Source organism: Chrysoperla carnea, chromosome 1 (genome assembly GCF_905475395.1).
Source record: "Chrysoperla carnea chromosome 1, inChrCarn1.1, whole genome shotgun sequence".
Lineage (NCBI taxonomy): Eukaryota > Metazoa > Arthropoda > Insecta > Neuroptera > Chrysopidae > Chrysoperla > Chrysoperla carnea.
The window spans coordinates 74,747,774-74,767,237 of NC_058337.1; the positions used below are offsets into that span (position 1 = coordinate 74,747,774).

At 29.1% G+C, this 19,464-nt stretch overlaps 1 protein-coding gene across 6 annotated transcripts in view; it reads right to left on the reverse strand.

Moving 5' to 3' along the window:
- Positions 1-19,464, reverse strand: part of LOC123290835 (nuclear receptor coactivator 2) — a 227,487-nt gene that overhangs the window by 18,858 nt on the left and 189,165 nt on the right. For 5 of the 6 annotated variants that reach the window (XM_044871174.1, XM_044871176.1, XM_044871172.1 and 2 more), the window contains exon 2: positions 3,504-3,614. In XM_044871174.1, coding sequence (XP_044727109.1) covers positions 3,504-3,574 — 71 coding nt within the window. In that variant the 5' untranslated portion in view covers positions 3,575-3,614. Of the gene's footprint in view, positions 1-3,503; positions 3,615-3,685; positions 3,705-19,464 lie in introns of those variants that run through there. The other variant, XM_044871178.1, reaches the window with a different exon arrangement.

Sequence of the window (19,464 nt, forward strand, 5' to 3'; positions counted from 1 at the left end):
TGATATCTCGATTTCGAGATAATTTCATAGCCATAAATATAGTAATGAAGTAGCAGAAATAACGGGCCAAGTTTTCTACGATGTTGGAACTAAGAACAATAGCTTATAAAAATAATTAGATTGTAATTACTCACAGAGAAACGAGATTTTGAATTAAACTGTCTCATTTTGATTTAAAAATTCTCTAAAATTTATTAGTCTTACTTTTTATCATCCGAAAATTCATTATCTTGCACTTTGTTTTTAGGCATTTTCCGTATTTGACGCAATATTATTTTTTAATATCCACAAATTAAAAATAAACAAATAAAAAACTCACTTAGAAGAGAAACCCCGTATTTTTCCAAATAAATGAAAACTAGCTGAACAATTATTTTATTATTTACCCTGCAGTAATCGCCGTCAGTAGTATTTTAAAATTTATAATAAAATAATTAACATAAAATAGACCAAGGAAATGCGATTAAAAATATAAAAATTGTCGAGATCAGCATTTTTACTTTATTTCTTACTTCATAAACTTGTGAGTTAATGTTTAAGAAATGTGTTAATTTCAATTTGTACATATTACAACATATCTATATACTTTTTTTTACTACTAACATGAATATCAAATATAGGGTGTCACCTCACATCATTCACTTCAATCGTATTTCAAAATTATTTACTTCAAGCGCGATGGTTTGTACATTGTACAAGAGTAGTAATCTTTGAAAATTATTTTTTCAAAGATTTAGATTTTTTTTTTTGAAATTTGAGAATTTGTAATGATAAGCTCAAAAAATCTTTGGAGGAAGTGAGCATTTTTAGCAATTGAACAACCACAATTTCAAATATAATACAGTCTCTTCATCAGTATGAAATGGTCAGATACAAAGTGTCGGTTACTTTTTTAGTAAAAAAGTTTTCGAAAATTTGCTGAAAGATTCGACACTAGGATTTTTACTAATCATTTCCCAAGATTGAATCCTAGAATTCCATTTCCACTTCCATCCCGTGATACTAATATACAGTTGGTAATTTATATCAACTGTTACTGTCTTGTCTTGAAACATGTATTTTGGGCATAATTAATATCACATTAAAAACTAATATTTGCCACGTGTTTGTTTAACCCCCCTCAGATACAATTATGCCTGCTTATGGCATATTTGTATCCCAGGATAAAATTTCTTTATAGCTTTAAAAATTTTTATAAACACTTGAATAAATCTTAAATGAGCTTGAACTCGTGAAAGTGTTTAGTTTTGATATTTAAATTGTTTGATACCAAAAAACTTTCGATTTTCAGAGAGTGAAAATGAAATTTATGTGCATAAATTTGTATCTACGCCCTCCTGTCTCTTATTTTGATGTTCGATTACAAATAATTACCCGGAAAAAAATTCGAAGAAAATTTCGGATAGTGATCAACTTCGCAAATAAAAAGCTGCTCTCAGTATTCGAATGGACCTTAATTTAAATATTTTTAAAATATATTTTTTCCTTATTTCTAAAGAAAACTTGAGCTCTTTATCTTGATTAAAAATAGGAAAATAAGAAACTTTAATTTGATAGAAAATATCGAAAAATTAAATCTATATCAAGTAATTGAAACAAGCGATTTCAGATCATTAAAATTTTAACTCAGTTTGCAACCAGTTTGTAAGATCATATGGAAGGAGGAAACTCTGTAGCCTTTAAATTAAAAAAACCACGTAATTGAGAAACCGAAAAAGTGGGGAAAGATAACATATTAATCATAACATGAAATCAACGTTTAAAAAAAAATTCAAAGAAAATTGAAAAATTATTCATCAAATGAAGTTTCCGTGAGAAATCATTTTGAAAGTGAAAAATTAAAATAAAAAACATTAAAAGTTTGTTTACTGGGTAGTTACTACTTGCTACCAAGCAAGTAAGCTGTTTGCTACGTGTATATGTTAGCTAGAATATATATACAAAACTACGTCACTCTCACTATTCAGCCGATCAATAGTAGTGAATCGCGCAGGCCACAGTTGTTTTCATCATAAAACATTGTTATCAAACACACAAATTATACATATGTTTCATGAACATTACAAGTCGAGGTGAATTTGACCTTAAGGGACCATCCATGCCAATAGTTTTCTGATTTAGTAAATTCACCACCTTATAGAACACAATTTTTACTATTTTCAGAACAGATCCTTTTTTACTTCTGCCTTGGAAGTCTGAAAGTATTTTAGTGTTGCCTTTATTCATACATACATGACGAATTATTTGATTTATTTATAGACCGAATTTTTGCGCTCCTTCTTTGAAGGGAAGGAAGGTTAAAAGTACGTAAGTTAGAGCAGACTCGGAAAATTTCACGTGGCTAACATACCAAAATATTCATTTTCTTTTTTTCGAAACAGCTACGATTTTGTCACTTTTGCCTTCCTCACTGAATCTACAGAGATTTCACATTAGAAACCTTTAATATTATCAGTGTTTTTTCAACTATATTATATGTGTATTAAGCATATAAACCTCCCTCTTGAATCACTATGTATATTAAAATCCGCTGAGTAGTTTTAAAGATACATAGAGACAGACAGCGGGAAGCAACTTCGTTTTACATAGTGAATTGTTCTGCCAACAGAATAGTATGGAAGTTTATACTGAGGATCGTATAAAAATATCGGTATAAGCCGTGGGAATTGCCAATTGAGATTATAAGCCCGAAAAATGCCTATCGAATTTTGCGATTTGCTATCCATGCAGTTCACTCGCAAATTTTCTCTTATTTCTGTTAAAATTTTCAGCTCCTTTCGAAGCAGAAGTGTTCGGATTCGATTAGTTAGTACCCGAAACTGATATATTCTCAAAATTCCTTATGAGTATTTGTTTTCATGCCTCGATATCAGTAAGAACCCTTGTTGACAATATCTAAAAAATGATCAACGAAAGTTATAAATGCAAGTTTATTAAAAACTCTTGATTTTGAAAATCAATAATTTTGAAAAAATTTCATTTCAAGTCTTACTCTTATGTTATGGACGACAATAATTTGTTAATCCTCATGTATAAGTCCAAAATCAAAAGAAATATGTGATCATTTTCTGAATACCTATGCTAGTTTTCAATATTTTAATTAATAATTGTTTGAAGCGTATAATCACCGTACTTATTAAAACTTTGTGTTTTTATCCTAAAATTCCAATAAACTTCATTCAGCATCTACAGAAAAAATAATCTGATGATACAATTCTAGAAAAACGGATTTTCTATAATACATATTTTGACTCTTTTATAAAGCTTCCCTTTGCTACGCCGCTATTTTCATGCCCATTTAATTAAATCTTCTTGCATTGTTGCATTGTTGTTTGTGTTGTCATGCGACAGCTCAAAAAGTATAAGACGTCATGTAGATGTAGATTTTCAGGAATAAAACAATAGCTTTCTATCAGTTACAAATGAACAGAGACAATAACAAAACAATATGTACACATTGTACATAATATAAGTATGACATTGAAATACATAAAAATACATACTTTTGGGCTTGTGGTTTTGTATCGGATTTCTTCCGCTTCTTCGTAACGCCAGACGCGACTGCACCACTCATCTTGACCCATACAGGGTCCTGTAAATCATAAGGGCCGAGCCTGTAACAAAAATAATAAAGTTAAAAATAAACATTTTTATGAGTAGAAGCACGCAACGCATGATGATTCACCAATGTTTATAAGTTGAGGTGATGTGTCTGGAGACAATGGTATTATTATAGCCTTGATAGCAAAGTCATCGATGTAAACCTGAACCTGCCTCAATAAATGCCTCATTTTCAAGTTTAAAAATATTTAAAATAAATCGATAGTTTAATTCGAGATAATACGCACACAAACTCTCTGTTCAAGTCAACCACATTCGTCGAATTGATTCCAAGGAGATGATAATTTTGTAGCTTGGATGTGTGTAGGTATTTTTATTATAATTGAGTATTATTTTGCGGCAAGTTGTGTATACGAAGAGTATATACATCCATACACAAGCAACGTTGATACATGTGTTTTATATGGTGGGGGCTATTGAATGGGGTTACTAGGTCGCAATGCTAAATACACAAGTGCATTGTAAAGTATATGATATGCGATGCAAGCAAAATATCATTATGTTTGTATGTGTAGTTGTGACTCTTTTGCTGAATTTTTGAATGCATTTTTGTTTTTTTTGAGTTTTGTATGCAATTTAAAATTTTTGTGTATACTTCGTTTTTATTTTCCGGTTTGATGTTTTGTTTTTATTACGTTTTAATTCACGGCACCCTCAAATTTTAACAATATTCATAGTTGAAAGAAAAATATTTTTGTAATCATGCTGGATAATTAATTTCTTAGCTGTTTTCTGTGCAACAAATAAATAATTTACCATTGCTTGCGCAAAATTTATTTAAAACAAGTGAAAACAAACAATTGACTGAGTTAATTGTTGAAATACCATGCATAGTCAGTGTTGATTTCTTTATCACATTACACATACAAACATGTGACACATACATAACTGATAATCAAGTATAGTACATATTATAAAATTTCCGCCTAATTGGCGCCCTCACGGGTAAACAGTGATGTTTACGAAAAAATGTTTCAAACAAAAGTTTTTTATTTTTTTATAAGGAACATTTTTTACATTTAAACTTTTGTTCTATCTCTAACGGTTTACAAGATGGGTCCTACGGTCCCAAGACCCAATTGACCTTTGATGCTCATTTACGAACTTGACCTCACTTTTTACGTCCTGAGTACGCTGTAAAAATTTCAGCTCGATATCTTTTTTCGTTTTTGAGTTATCGTGTCCACAGACGGACGGACGGACAACCGGAAATGGACTATAATTAGGTGATTTTATGAACACCTATGACAAAATTTTTTTCCTAGCATCATTATTTTTAAGCGTTACAAACTTGGGACTAAACTTAATATATTATGTATATTTCATATATACATGGTATAATTACCACGTGTGTATGTGTACGATAAGTAAATTTACTCGGTCTCGATGAACAATTTGTCGTTGCACAGATGTCAATCCTGTATGGATAAAAAAAAGTGTGTGCAATTCGTTCAGCTTGCCTATTATACATTCGATTATAATTTGCGTTATAAGCATTCATTTCATGCTTGCTTCTAATTCCTTTCTCATCGGAAATTGACAACTTATGCACACCTTGTGCGATATATTATGTAAAAAAAAAAAAAAAAATAAAATTTCTACCCTTATTCTGTTTTTCTAATTTCTTCTACAAAATGGATTGAATATATTTAATGAATAATCTAATTTTGTATTCCAATTTTTCTTCTTGAAATATTGTGCCAAATTTTGTATTTAACTCAATTTTGTTTGAGTTTGGTTTTGAGATTTTTTATAAATCAATCTGTATTTTTAGAGTCTGATGAATGTGCTTAAAATATCTTAAAAATTCAAATGAATATATATTGATTTGTTTAATTTTTGTCCACACAAATTCTTCTGAAAAAGTATGAAGTGATTGTGAAAAGGAAAAAATTTAATCAATTTTTTCAAATTTTTTTATAACCACCTTAAATTGAAATAAAAGGAAATTACAATTTTAGGTAAATCGTATTTTTAAGTAGTTAATTAGAAATATGTCGGACCTAACGTGCAAATTCTTCTTGTGAATTTATTCGAGGAGTAAAATCTTTCCGTATATACCGTCATCGAAATAATTAATTGACAGGGGGTGGGTTCAAAGACAATGCTATATAATGCTAGGTAAATACGATAATTTGCTCACCTAAAACATTGTCTACAAATAAATGGATGTAATCTTACTGGAGTTATTTTTAAAAATCTGTAACATTTAGTTAATTTTTTGGAATGCTTTTTATGTAATTTAAAGTGATAAAAATACAATTTAAATTTACCTAATAAATTTTACTAATAAAGTTCACGCTCAAATCTTTGCTCCATCTTTTATTCGTTTATCAAGTTCAATATTATATACAGGATGGTCATTTAAATGCTAAAAAAAATTCCATGTCTTTCCATGTTTTTCATGACTTTCATATTTGGCGACAGTTTGTGACAAGTCTAAAACTATAAAACTAGCTTATAACATTTCCGGTTCCAAGCCTTAGCAATGTAATACGACAGTTGTATTAAGTATTATGAGTTTAAAATAAAATTTTAATTTTCTAGGTTTTGACGCTATTGGTTGGTAAGAATTATTATTCTAGATGTTGAATAAATTACTATATGAGTGATTTTTGATAAAATTAAGATTATTTGGTGAGTTCAAATAGACTAGCAAACTCGATTTTCATTTTGTATAACTCCGGAAAAGAAAATTTAAAGACAACTTTTGATAGAAAATTATCTATTTTCTCAAAACTATGAGGTACACGGTAAGAAATGCATGGCGTTTACTATAATGCTGCTATGGTAGAGAGAGATACTATAGTATCCATGTTAGCATAAGTAATATTACAGTATTGAATATGGCTATCCATCAGAAGTTCTATGGGCGTCAGGCTGTATGGGCTCATATTACAGCATTGAATCGCCCGCCATAACTATTGCTAATGTTACTATTACCTCAATACAGTACACTGTATAGCGTTCAAACTAATACTTACATAGTGATTCCCACAAAATATTTCTTACCGTGTAGAAAAAACTTATCCCCATCGTAATGATCCCTTCAGTGGGGTATCTGTCACTTGATAAACCAAAAATCTTTCTATAATAAGGATACTTTCAGAAAACATATTAATGAAAAACAATTTTTCCGCCTCTACATTTTCTTCCTAATAAAATAAAAGTATGAAGGTATTGTAAGAGAATATCGTACAAAAACAAGAATGATATGTAGAAAATATGGAGAAAATAATTAAATAAAATTCAATATAATTTTCATTAAAATAATAATCCAATTTTCTTAAACTTATCTTAGACAATGAAAACCTAATTGACACAAAGGAAAACTCGAAAATAGTTAAGAGAAAAATAAGATTGTATAACATAAAATATATATATATCATAAACAAGCGGCAGACAGTATAATATATATATATATGTATTATGTATATATATTTTATTCAAGTAAGATAGAAAGTAGAATTCACGCATGCGTTCTATAGTAGCCATAACGGCGTCGATTTCGTTGCAAGGGCAACCGTTGTTCAGAAGTAACAGCAGCAGCCACCGTTTTATGTTCTATTAACTGGGCGGCAAACTGAGATAATAAATCGATATTCTAATTTATAATAAACAAATTTTATACATTATGTTTCATGTTAAAATTAATATTCATATTGGAAAAATTATTATAAAATACGTCATTGAATTATTTTATAAAAATATAAAAGAACGTTGAATATAAAAACAGATAAAAAATAACTGTTTTTAGAGTAGTTATGTAACGCGTCAGGTAACGGTTTTTAACAAACATAATAAAAAACCAAAACGAGTTGAAATATTCTTGTTTGGTTGTTATGGTTGGGAGCGGTCTTTTATTGCATACTATAAACGTTGTAATGTTTGGAAAAATTGAATAAGTTTTCGTTCAATCGTCGTCACCACATTACTTTAGTTTGCCAAGTTACAACTTTGTTCCGATTATCTTGAAATTGAAACTCCATAGTTATAACTGGGATTAAGAGTTATTAACATTATATAAAAATTGTTAAGTGATTTAATTCAGTTCCATTTCCCTATATTATCTTTCCGGTATTACTCATGATAGGTTTTAAATAATTTTTTGTTTTTAATAGAACCCGGAGCCAGAATAAGGATTGGTTATGAATCGAAAATGGCGCAAATCAATGGAATTCTGAATTATGATTGATTAATTTCTTACGTTTCTCATAAAAACTGTTAATTTTAACATGTTTTTATTAACTCGTTTTTTTATGCCCGGGTGGTATTTTGTAATTGATTTTAAACTTACTTCCCGGTGAGCTAGAAATTTGAAATTTGGACCATAGCTCAGAAGAGAATAATAATGCTTTCACATAGCTCTAAAAATCGAAAAAAATTTTCATGATCCTATGAAATCAGCCTATGTTACACACTGTTATCTTTGTCTTCCCTAACTTGGCCGAAACACTACAAGATAATTTTCATGTTTCCAAATTTCTTTTAACCAAAGTTCTAACGTATTTTTCTTAACCTACCCTTGTACAATAATAATTTTGGATTTAAATAAATTTGTTATTTCTATTAATAAATCTGAGTCAGGAACAAGTCGCATTTTCCCCCACCCCAAGCACTTGTTTAGCTGATTCCTTTTACATATTGAACGAAAAGCAATGGCATACTGGAAATGGGTGTACCACGAGGAGGGTATTTGTCCTATCCTGAACCTGAAATTAGCTGGGTAAGAATGAATTAATGACTAAATATTGTAGTATTTAAGGCAAAGATTTTTTAATTTGCCCTTCCCCGGGACAAAAATTCTTATTTGAGTTGTTGGTCCACCCTAGACCAAAAGCTGGATATGTCCATATTACTGAATAGTCATTCATTATTGAATTGTCTCACAAAAGGGAAAAACAAATCGGAACAAAAAAACTTAAAGAAAAGACAAGTTAAAAAAAATCGACAAATTTTTTTATGTAATGTTATGGAATCTCTTATCATTTTTCAGGGTTCAATAGAAAGTTTGTTGAATTATATCGATGACTATTCTATGTTTCCTTATAAACTCCGTGGTGTTCTCTAAGTTAGTATAATATTTAGGTAATAGTTTTTTATTAACTCTGGCGCGAATATTCTTACATTCTAAGATAAATAATAATGGTTTGTTATTGTCTGAAAATATTCAACTTGTAGATGATATGCGAGGGGTAGAATAAGAGGATGTTGTAACAACGTCGCGATATCATATATCGACTGACTCGAGGCCACCGCCCGTGAGGCAGGTTCGGCGTCGTCGAAGGTCAAGGTCACTACCTCACAATCATTCACGACGTTATACATATTACACCACCTTCTAGTTACATACATACACACACACACACACAATGTGTCTATCCTGTTTTGTTTCCATATCTATAGTGTTCCAGTCGACAACATAAACAGTGAAAATACTTTTTAAAACAAAATTAGTTGTGCCAAAACGCAGATATATTGCGCAAAAACACATTTTATCGAACACTTTTCAATGATGTGATGTCATTAGCATTTGAGAATGTTTTTTTATTTTTATTTTTAAGTTTTGATATCGGTTTGTGAATACACCTTTCTCGAACATGGATGCGCAGTATGTGAAAATAATATATAGAAAATTATTCTAATTGGTTGGTGTAACACTCAAAACACCTTGCACATTCTTGCAGTTACGTCATTTCTGAATGTTTACGTACAAAGCTGAAGCTCTATTAATACGTAATATATTTCCCCAGAAATTTTCTTATCATGAAGCAAACTAATGTTACTTGAGTATATATACAAAATGAACTATAGTTCATTTTGTATTATCAATTATTATAAACTTAAAATTCTAAGTAATTAAAATAATTACTAGCTTAAGAAAACCTAGTTTTCTAAAATTTATTAGAAGATGATATTGATATAAATATAGGTATGATCTTAAATTTCAAATTCGTCCCAATGCCTCGATCAGTATTTTGTATCATAAATACGTATTTGCACTACAATGTATTCATTCATGGCCAGTATGAATTAGATTAGATAATTCTCCGAGTATTCGTTGCTAATTTCGTGACTGTTTTTGTGAAACCAAATTAGCGACGAATAACATCTCTCAATGGAACAATTAACAGCACTATTTAATTTACCTTTTTAATTTACATATATTCCGGCATTTATTCGAGTTAAACGATTTTATTAGCACTTACTTAACCCACCTATATATCGCTACGCTACTGGTTAGAATCTGATCTTTCCGCTACGAATATATTTACTGAGATTTTATGAACAGAGAAAGAAATTTTGGATTTTTTTACGAACAGATCCAGAATTTTTGTTGTGAAATCCAATCCAATTTTACTTTTTTTCTTTTGCCTCGTGGAATGCCTCGCATCTAATGCATTTAAAAATTAAACTAAAAGTGTTGCCCAATAAAACAATAAAAACATTATAAGATAAAAATTTTTAGTTTTTAATATGTTCATAAAAAATTTTTCACAAAATTAATACAACGGATAAAAGAGAATAAAGTAGCCCATCCTACAGCCATAATAAAATATGATAATATTGTCTAATAATAATATTCGGGCATATGTGCGTTAGCAAACAATTCATTCTTCGTATGCTTGTTAAGTTAACAGCATAGCATACATGATAAACTGATACACGATGACAACACGTACATACCGTTATGTAAGTTTTGTCGTTGCGAGCGACCCACTATATGTATCTGAGTATGCTGTTGTAGTGTCCGTTCGTACACCATCCTCAAGTAAAAGAAACACCTCTTTGCAATAACATAACAACGCGGCAGCGATAGCACATATAAATTATACGGGGTGTCCATCAAAATGAAAACTTGATTAGGAAACCTGGTAGTGATAGATGTTTAAATGCAAATAGTAAAAACTTTATGAATATTCGTACATACGTGATTCACTCGCTTCATATTTTAAACTCTATATTGTAGTAATACAGAGGTAATGTCTCCCACTTCAAAATTACATGATAAGTTGATAAGTTTTCGAGCCATCTTTATATTTTAATGGATGAATGTGCGAGTTGTTAGTTCCCAAAATAAAAATATTTAAGTACAATACATGTGTGTAAAAATAAACATTAAAAAAGCCTCATAAAGCTCACTTGATTCGTCCATTTAGCTCATTCGATTCGTCTTTTTAAGACCTTTTTATATTAGCCCTCCGAACTAGAAGTCAGCGGAAATCAAGAAAATTTTTCACAAAAATGACTATGGAATTTTTTTTTTATGATAAAATATTTTCATGAAAAGCATTGAATAAAACAAAAATAATAATTTTTAAAGTTTATTATTTGCGACTTATGTTTCTTTTGAAGAAAATTAGAATTACGACAGCGCATTGCTTCCATATGCGCTTATAAATTAGTCATAATAAATATCGAGATAAACTGAAAATTTGCTATTTTAGTAGAAAATAGGCCTTTGTCCTAAAAATTTTGTATTGCCTTAATCGACATTTGTTATCGAGTCAAAACATCGTGTGAAATCAGTTTTTAGATAACATCAAAAACTACGATAATATGAAGAATTTACAAATAAAAAGAGAGGAAAATATTCTTTTTGTCATTCTGAACAAACATTTGCAATCAAATGATTTATGTTTGAAACCATGAGAGGAATGAATTGATTTCTGCCCAAGTATCAGATGAAGTTACTCAACAATCCTAGTATCCATAGAAAATCAATAATAAATATTGTTACTCAAAAATCATAGTATCCATAGATAAATCAATAATAAATATTTCTTATCTTTAAATTTTTCCGATTTTTTTTTTGGAGCTTCAAGTTTTGAGTTACGGCAACCGGAAGTGACCAAAATTAAATTAAGGCTCGGAAGTGCCTCAACTGTAACTTTGGCAGAAATCAATTCATTCTTGTCATCGTTTCAGGCATAAATTATGCGATTGAATATGATTTAACACTTCTTGAAATTCAATGAAAATCAGGAACTTTGACATGGAATATTTCGAAAAGGCACTTTGGCGAGGCTTGTGTCTGAAGAGGTATTTATTCAAAATGACAAGAAGAATATTTTCCCAAATCCTGGCAACATTTGACCGAAAGCCATTCTCCATATACAGTGGTTTGGGGTCTTTTACTCAAAAAAAAGTGTTTCGAAAATTTGTAGTTCGACATATGTTTCATTCGACATGTATTTTTAAAAATATAAACCACAGGTGAAAAATTTGTTTTCATAATGTTTTTATAGTATACATGTTTTCAAAATGTTTTTAGTAGGAACGTTCTGTAGAAGCATGCGGTTGTCCTATCCGCTACCTATATATATATATATATATATATATATATATATATATATATATATATATATTTTATAAATCGTTATGTGTTTTAAATGTTGTACACATACATTAAATATTACATATCTATTTATTTAGCTATTTAGCTAAAGGCTATATACAAATATTATAACTAAATACTCATGTTACTTGCATAATTGGTAATATAAACAATTCTCAGACAAAACATACTGTTTTATTTGTCTATTTACGAAAGTGTAAAATCTTTAAGAATATTTTCAAGAATATCAAGTCTCTATAAGGAAATATAATTGAGTAGATTGTAAGACTTTCTGTTCTTTAACTTTATGACTTGATCATATGGTAACGATTGTCTTGAGTTCATACAATTAACTGATTTAACTTTTATTCCACGAGTTTTAGTCATTTGTTTGTTTTTTTTTTTTTTTTTTAAATTCATATTTAAAAACTTTGAGGTATTTGAAATCTTAGGTGTGAAAATTTTTTTTTTTAAAGATTTGCAATAGTTTTTACAGCTTAAGTGGCTCAGTTGGTTAAAACGTAATTAATTTCACGGTGAGGGGTTTCGATTACTGCCGTCAGAAGAACAATATACGTATATACATTTTTGAGTTAAAATAATAATTATTTAACTAATTCTTACAAATATTTTTTTGATATTGATGATAACTTGCTATGGTGCACCGTCATTGTAATTCCTAGAAACTGTCTGGCGGGATTTTTGTTATGACGGAGTTTTAGCAAGACAGATTTATTACTATTATTACCCCTATTAGCTCAGTTGGTTAAAGCGTAACCAATTCCGTCCGCGGTATGCTTAGGGTAGCGGGTTCGATTTCCGCCGTCGCAACAAAATTAATTTAATTAATAGTTGTGATGGGCTGGTGTAGTGCATGGTATATGCATGAAGGAGGTGCATTCAGCCTCTGAAAATGAGGAGCTGATAATTGAAATTATCATCGGAAAGGTCGTAAAACACATATATGGTATCAGAATGGGCTCTATAGCCTAAGTGTGTCCTTCGTGGATAAAGTAAGCACATCTTTACCAAAAATAACTAAGTTGTTTTAATACCGACTCTTCTCGTAAAAGATTATGTTACTATTGTACTTTTAAAAACGGTCACGTTGTTTGAAATGACCATTTTTCTGAAATTCTATGAAATGTTCATTATATGATAAAAATAACGTTAAATAACGCCTAAATAACGTTTGTAACCTGTGATTTTTTTTTCATTTTAATTAACTTATATTTAATTATACACAGCTTTTAAAAAAGTTTTCAGGTGAAGTTAAATATTATTATTTATGATAAAAACTTGAAATAAAATACAAAAATTGGTTTTTTTTTTCAACAACTCAAACCCAATTGATTGTTATTCGTATACATTTCAATATAGACTTATCTGTTTTCTTAATCAATATTAAAACATCTCCATAAATAGTGAACATTATATGAAAGTAAAATGAATATGATTATATGATTATATGAATGTTGGTACGCGTTTATATCAATGGGTCACGTACAGAATGTTAGCGTAATATGTATTATGAATAGTAAAAAAAAATACAGGTATTATTATATTAATATATTTAAATAATTAAATATAAAATATTTTTATATTGATTTTGAATTATTATAATTATAATAATTTCACTATTGTGATTTTATTTACTAGCTATTATAGCAGGAACTTGTAAATAAGTTTAAGATTATACAGTTAAGTTTAATGCAATTATAATTCTTTTATTAATGTTCTTGTATTCGGACAGATTCGTGTATTTATCATGTTTAAATTTTTTTTAAATAATAATAGGTTTTGGAATATTTAATTTTATCAACGGCCATCATAATATTCATCTGATAACATAATATATGCAATATTGTTTGTCTATCTCTTTGGTTTTAGCTGGATATTCCGAATGTCAATGCTTCTTCAATGGAAACAGAATTTTGATTACATGAAATAACAATGTTGTAGAATTGTTATTCTTTATCAAAATGAAGTGATATTTTTGCAAAAAAATTTTGACAAATATTTTTCGTTTCACGGAAATTTTATTTTAGGTTTTCCTGTCAATCAGAAATCAAGCGACCCTATGATATTTCGTATTTTTTTAATAGTTAATCTGCTCTATTGCTATTCGGGGCGGTGGTGAAAAATCCTACAAATCAGATATCATTAGAATCGTTTCAGCCGTTTTTGAGCTAACTAACCCGACTTTGTTTTATAAATTAAGATAAAATGGTAAGACCTTTTATGTAATATAGTACGAGACGAAAGTTTCTAAATTGCTCCCAAAATTACAACTAGCCTATTTAAGCTAAACGTTTATGATTGGCTCGCCTAACTGTAACGAAGCCTAAACAGACACGAGAAGGTCCTGATTACCAGGGTTCTGGTTATAAGGATTCTGTTTTTTCATCCGATGACAGAAACCGAAAAATTATACATTATATATAGTTAAAGACTTAATCTCATTTATAATTGATAATGACTTCCATTAAAAGTATTTGCTAAAAAATTTTAATATTCCATAAACAACAGATATTGTCACAGCAATAACTAAACAGTATTAATTTTTATTGTGAAATATAATAAAAAAATTGTTTCTAATCAATCACCGTAATATGTGACAATTAAGAAATGATAGACGGCTGCTGATTAATATTAAATTCATAAAAAATTACGTACACCAGCTCACTATAGACATTAAAAGCTATTTAAAACTTAAGTTTTATCGATAGCGAATTGATTATATATACCTAAACATGTTAAATTAATGATGCACTAAATTTTAACTGAAATACCGTTTTGACTGAAGTATCTTAACCGCATCCTACTCTTCATGATATTGATAACCATAAGGTTGGTAGTTGGTAGTACTATTATTTAATAAAAGAACCCACCCACAAAATGCAATTAAAAACATTTATCGAGATTGCATTCAATATGCACGAACATAGTCGATTTGGAGTATGTAAAAATCGATGAGAGTATTTTTAATTCTTTACTCTGTTCATAAACCAGTTACTAAAGATTTTTGACCTACGCTTTGAGTTCAAAGCTGATTTTTATTAAAAGTTTTTTGAAAAATTCTGGTTTCTTGGGATGAACGCAGGATTTTCGACAAGAATAAGAAACTATTAATTTTCGCTCACATTGAATGTGAGAGATCACATTGAATTACAACCGAATAATCGAATTCGGTTAATTTTTCACCAAATTTTATCAATTTAAACATGACCAAATTATACCAAGTGTAATATTCTGTATTTTCATTTTGAAATAAATAATTTTAAATTTAAAAATCCGAGAATTTGAAATATATGATAATTGAATTTCTAAAAATATGGCAATTTGAATTATTTAACATTTTTTACTTATGCCACTAAATCATAGCTTTGCGTAAAATTTTTTATGTATGTACAATATTTAAATGCCTCAAATATACCAATATTCTTCGAATAACATTAATGAGTTTCAAATTTTTAACAGATTGGATCACAAGAAATAATTCTTTAATTTTCAAATTGCAAAATAATTAAAATCTATAACTAAGGCAATAAAATTAATTTTATTTGTCTTACAAGTATTCGTTGTGTGCGTAGTCATGGTAGGGACAATAAAATCGATGCCAGCGCTTCCAGTGCAAAATTTTGGCGATAAAGGAGGCTGTTATGACTAATTTGCAGTTCTTTACATGTTAATGTTATAGAAAATGTCAAAGTTATTGAAAAACACTAATTAATTAAAAATGCATCAAAAATTGTGAAAATAAGAAATAAAATTGCACAATTGTACATCATAATTATTTATTTAAATTTGTGAGACAAGAATATTAAATTGTCAATGTAAGTCATAAATGCAATACATACAATTATATATGCATTCATGCAATTCTATAATTAAAGTAGTGTATCGTTACCATGGAAACGGCTCCAATAAAACTCACACACGGTGCGAATAGGATTTATAGGTTCGGCCAGCTATTTTTATTTACATTTCCCTTTAACTTGAAAACCAAATAAAAAGAAATCCGCTTACATTACATACTCAAAATTAGATAGCACCCTCGTTTTTTAGAATGAACATATAAGCTAAAAGCAAAAACATATTATTTTATAGGCGTACTTTAATTAAAAATAACGGGTATAGTATAAATTCAAAATAAAACGATTTTATATTTTAACAAGGAATGTTTTTAAAAATACATGAAAGGTTTAATTCAAATTTAAAAAATAATCGATATCCGGTTATAAAAATAAAAAATGACAATTATTATTGCATTATGTAACAATTTTAAATATCAGATTGTTTTTAAATTAATGATCGATTATGCATGAAAATTTTTAGTATTGAGATTCTGTTGAATTTTATAAGCTAGCCGGATACCGCAAGATTAATCAATTTTAAGGGTGCATATGCTTGCTTTATTATTTTTTTTTTTTGGGAAAATTGCACAAAAGGAATATAAAGTTGCCTAACTGAATTAACTAAATATTCATTCAATATAATACAATACAATTAAAAGCCTTGTTGTATGAAGTTCTATGGCTTCATCATTTAAAATATTGTTTCGTATTAATTATTAGAGAAAATTAATATTATTTCTAGTCTTTCTTAGAACTAATATTACGTTATTAAATTTTCATTTTACCTTTTCATCCTTGTTATTAAAGTATTCATCTAACGTAATGTTGAATGAGAAACTAGAATTAGAAATATATTATTCTCTTTTAGAGAATCAGCCGAATTAAAGGCTTGTTTACAATATTATAATTTACAGTTGGTAATGATTTTTCCGCAAAATAATTCTTGTGCAGAGGTTTTAGCTCGCTTAGAGGTCGCTTTAAATTCGTCTTAATGCCTTAAGTTAACCATTCCTCACAGACAAACACGTGGTAATTAATTTTAAAAAACGTCAGACAATTTATCTGAGTGATATATAAATAAAAACACATGTATATTATGTTACATGCAAATTTTTACCTTAAAAACAGCTCATTCATATCCAAAGGTTCTGTCGATAAAGGATATTCGATCAAAAGAAGATCTGCAGTATATTAAAAATTCTGCGAAATAATCAAGTTAGCGAGTATGAATAAATTAGATATTTTTATTAGACAACTCCAATGGCAAAAAATTCGTAGCGTAGGAGCTGTGTCAGCTAAGCGAATTTTCCCAGAGATTGGAAAAAAACACACTTTCCTTATAATCGAATATTGATTGCATTTATATTTTTTGAGGAATTTTTATTTCGAAAACTAAGCGGCTAGAGAAAAAATCACATACGTACTTTTTGCTTAAAACTGAAAATACAAAAATATTTTTATTTTGAAACATTCAAAATTTTGTATTTGCGCATCCATTTCTTTCAAAATTCGCTAGTATTATCCTCATAGAAATCATCTAACAATGAATGGTAGCTAAAATTTTAGAAAGCTTATGCGATAATACAATATTTGTAGTCGATAATTTAGTTTCTCTCAATTTTATTATTAATAGCTGAGCTTTGGTGTTATCTCTAAGTAACAACTTCTTCAATATAACAGGTATAGGATTATGATTTAGACTGTGAAAACACGGACATTCATATAAGAAGTCTGACATCACACAAAGCCTAAAAAATGTTTTATAATAGATTCCATACAGATACTTTAAAGAATTTCTGCTAATGTGCGCAGGACATCGTACCGAACATCCGACGATTTTTTTATAGGTAGAATTCGTACCGTGTGTTCGCAGCCTAAAAAGTTAGCGGTTTATTTTACCACTTATGCCTGGAGATGTTAAAAAGCTTTCACAGCAGGTATTGGTTTCACATGAAGACTGTTGGAATTTATTGAAGTAGTAAGTCATAATTAATATTCATTCATGAGATGTTTATTATAGAAAACTTTTTGTTGCGTTTGAGTGCGGCAAGTTGCGACAAAAGATAAGACTTTGATTGTAAGAATAGGCTTTAAGAAAAGTGTTATAACGGTGTTTAGAAAGCTTTTGATCTCAGAAATGGCTTTTCAAGGGATAAAGGACCACATATAGTTATTAATTAAAATGTTTGGTACAAAATCCTAAATACCAAGCAACAAAGATTTGTTAAAACCACACTACATGCTAATTATTTTGAACAACAGACCAGATATATTAAAACATACCAACCAAACTAAAACATACAATACATATAAAATGGTGGTATTAATTTAAAACACATATCTCATTTAATCTCTTGTTGTTACGTATTAGGTTAGTTAGGTACTCTTAAAACTCGTATATCGTATTGCTGTATTTATTGCTGTGCAAAGTCATACAAACTATTTGTTTTATAACATAAAATCTGGTGGTCTTAGTAACAAATATATTATTCAATAGTTTATTAGTTCGTTTTATATAAGTTAGTTGACAATCTAACGGTACATGTTATACGTATATGTACACTGTACACTATACACTGTACAGTGTACGTTAAATATAATGAGTTCCGTGACATCACACTTTTATTTGATCATTAAAAATTTTGTAAAGTAGTATTTTACACCTCTATGTACAAGCCATAAAACAATACAAGTGAAATTTACAAAATTTAAAAAACCCCCGACAAATGGTATTTGTTCCTTTTAAACCGATTTTTGGAAACCAAGCTATAAAATGACCTCAATCAAGACGCACAGATAAGCACTTTAAACTTATAACAGTCCTTAGATGAGTATCAAAGTGATGTTCAAGGACATCAGATGAGATGAAAAGGATACTTAGAGAGCTATCATTTTTTGGGACAATTTTTGGAAATATTGTAATTAAAAGTGAAATATTTGAGTTGACTTTGTTCTTTTGAATTATTGTTTTGAATTACATAAATAATTTACCATTTCACTTTTCGAAATGAATTGAGCCAGGTTTATTTGACCATTCATTTCCATAGTAATTATTTATATGTTCAAATTATGTCATGCCTTTTCCAAACTTAATTGATTTTGAAGATCAACGCCAAATTTTTAGTTTTTTCGGGTATATAACCCTAAGCTCGTACTTGAAACTCTACGTTAAATTACCTTTCAAATGAAACCAAAAAAATTAAAATCGGTTCATCCGTTTAGGCACCATGATGCCACAGACAGACAAACACACAGACACACAGACATAGCGGTCAAACTTATAACACCTTCTTTTTTTTTTAGTTCGGGGGTTAATAAAATGATGTAGATGTAGAACATAGTATACAGAATGAGTCGTGAGGAATACACCGAACTCCAGAAGTGTCTCCTACACATGAAAATAATGTAAAAAAACCCAAATGTTTTTTTTATTCGATTTTAATTTGTATCAAATTATAGGGCGATTAATAAAAAAAAATTCGATACGTAAAGAACCCGTTAAGCAGAGGTGCTACGAAAATCGTCACAGATTCGATGAAATAACTTAAGAGCAAGATGTACTGCACAAAATTTCCATTAATAAAGTACAATAGGTGCAATTGAAAATCTTGACACCCCACCGAAAAAAAAAAGAAATTTAAATCGAAT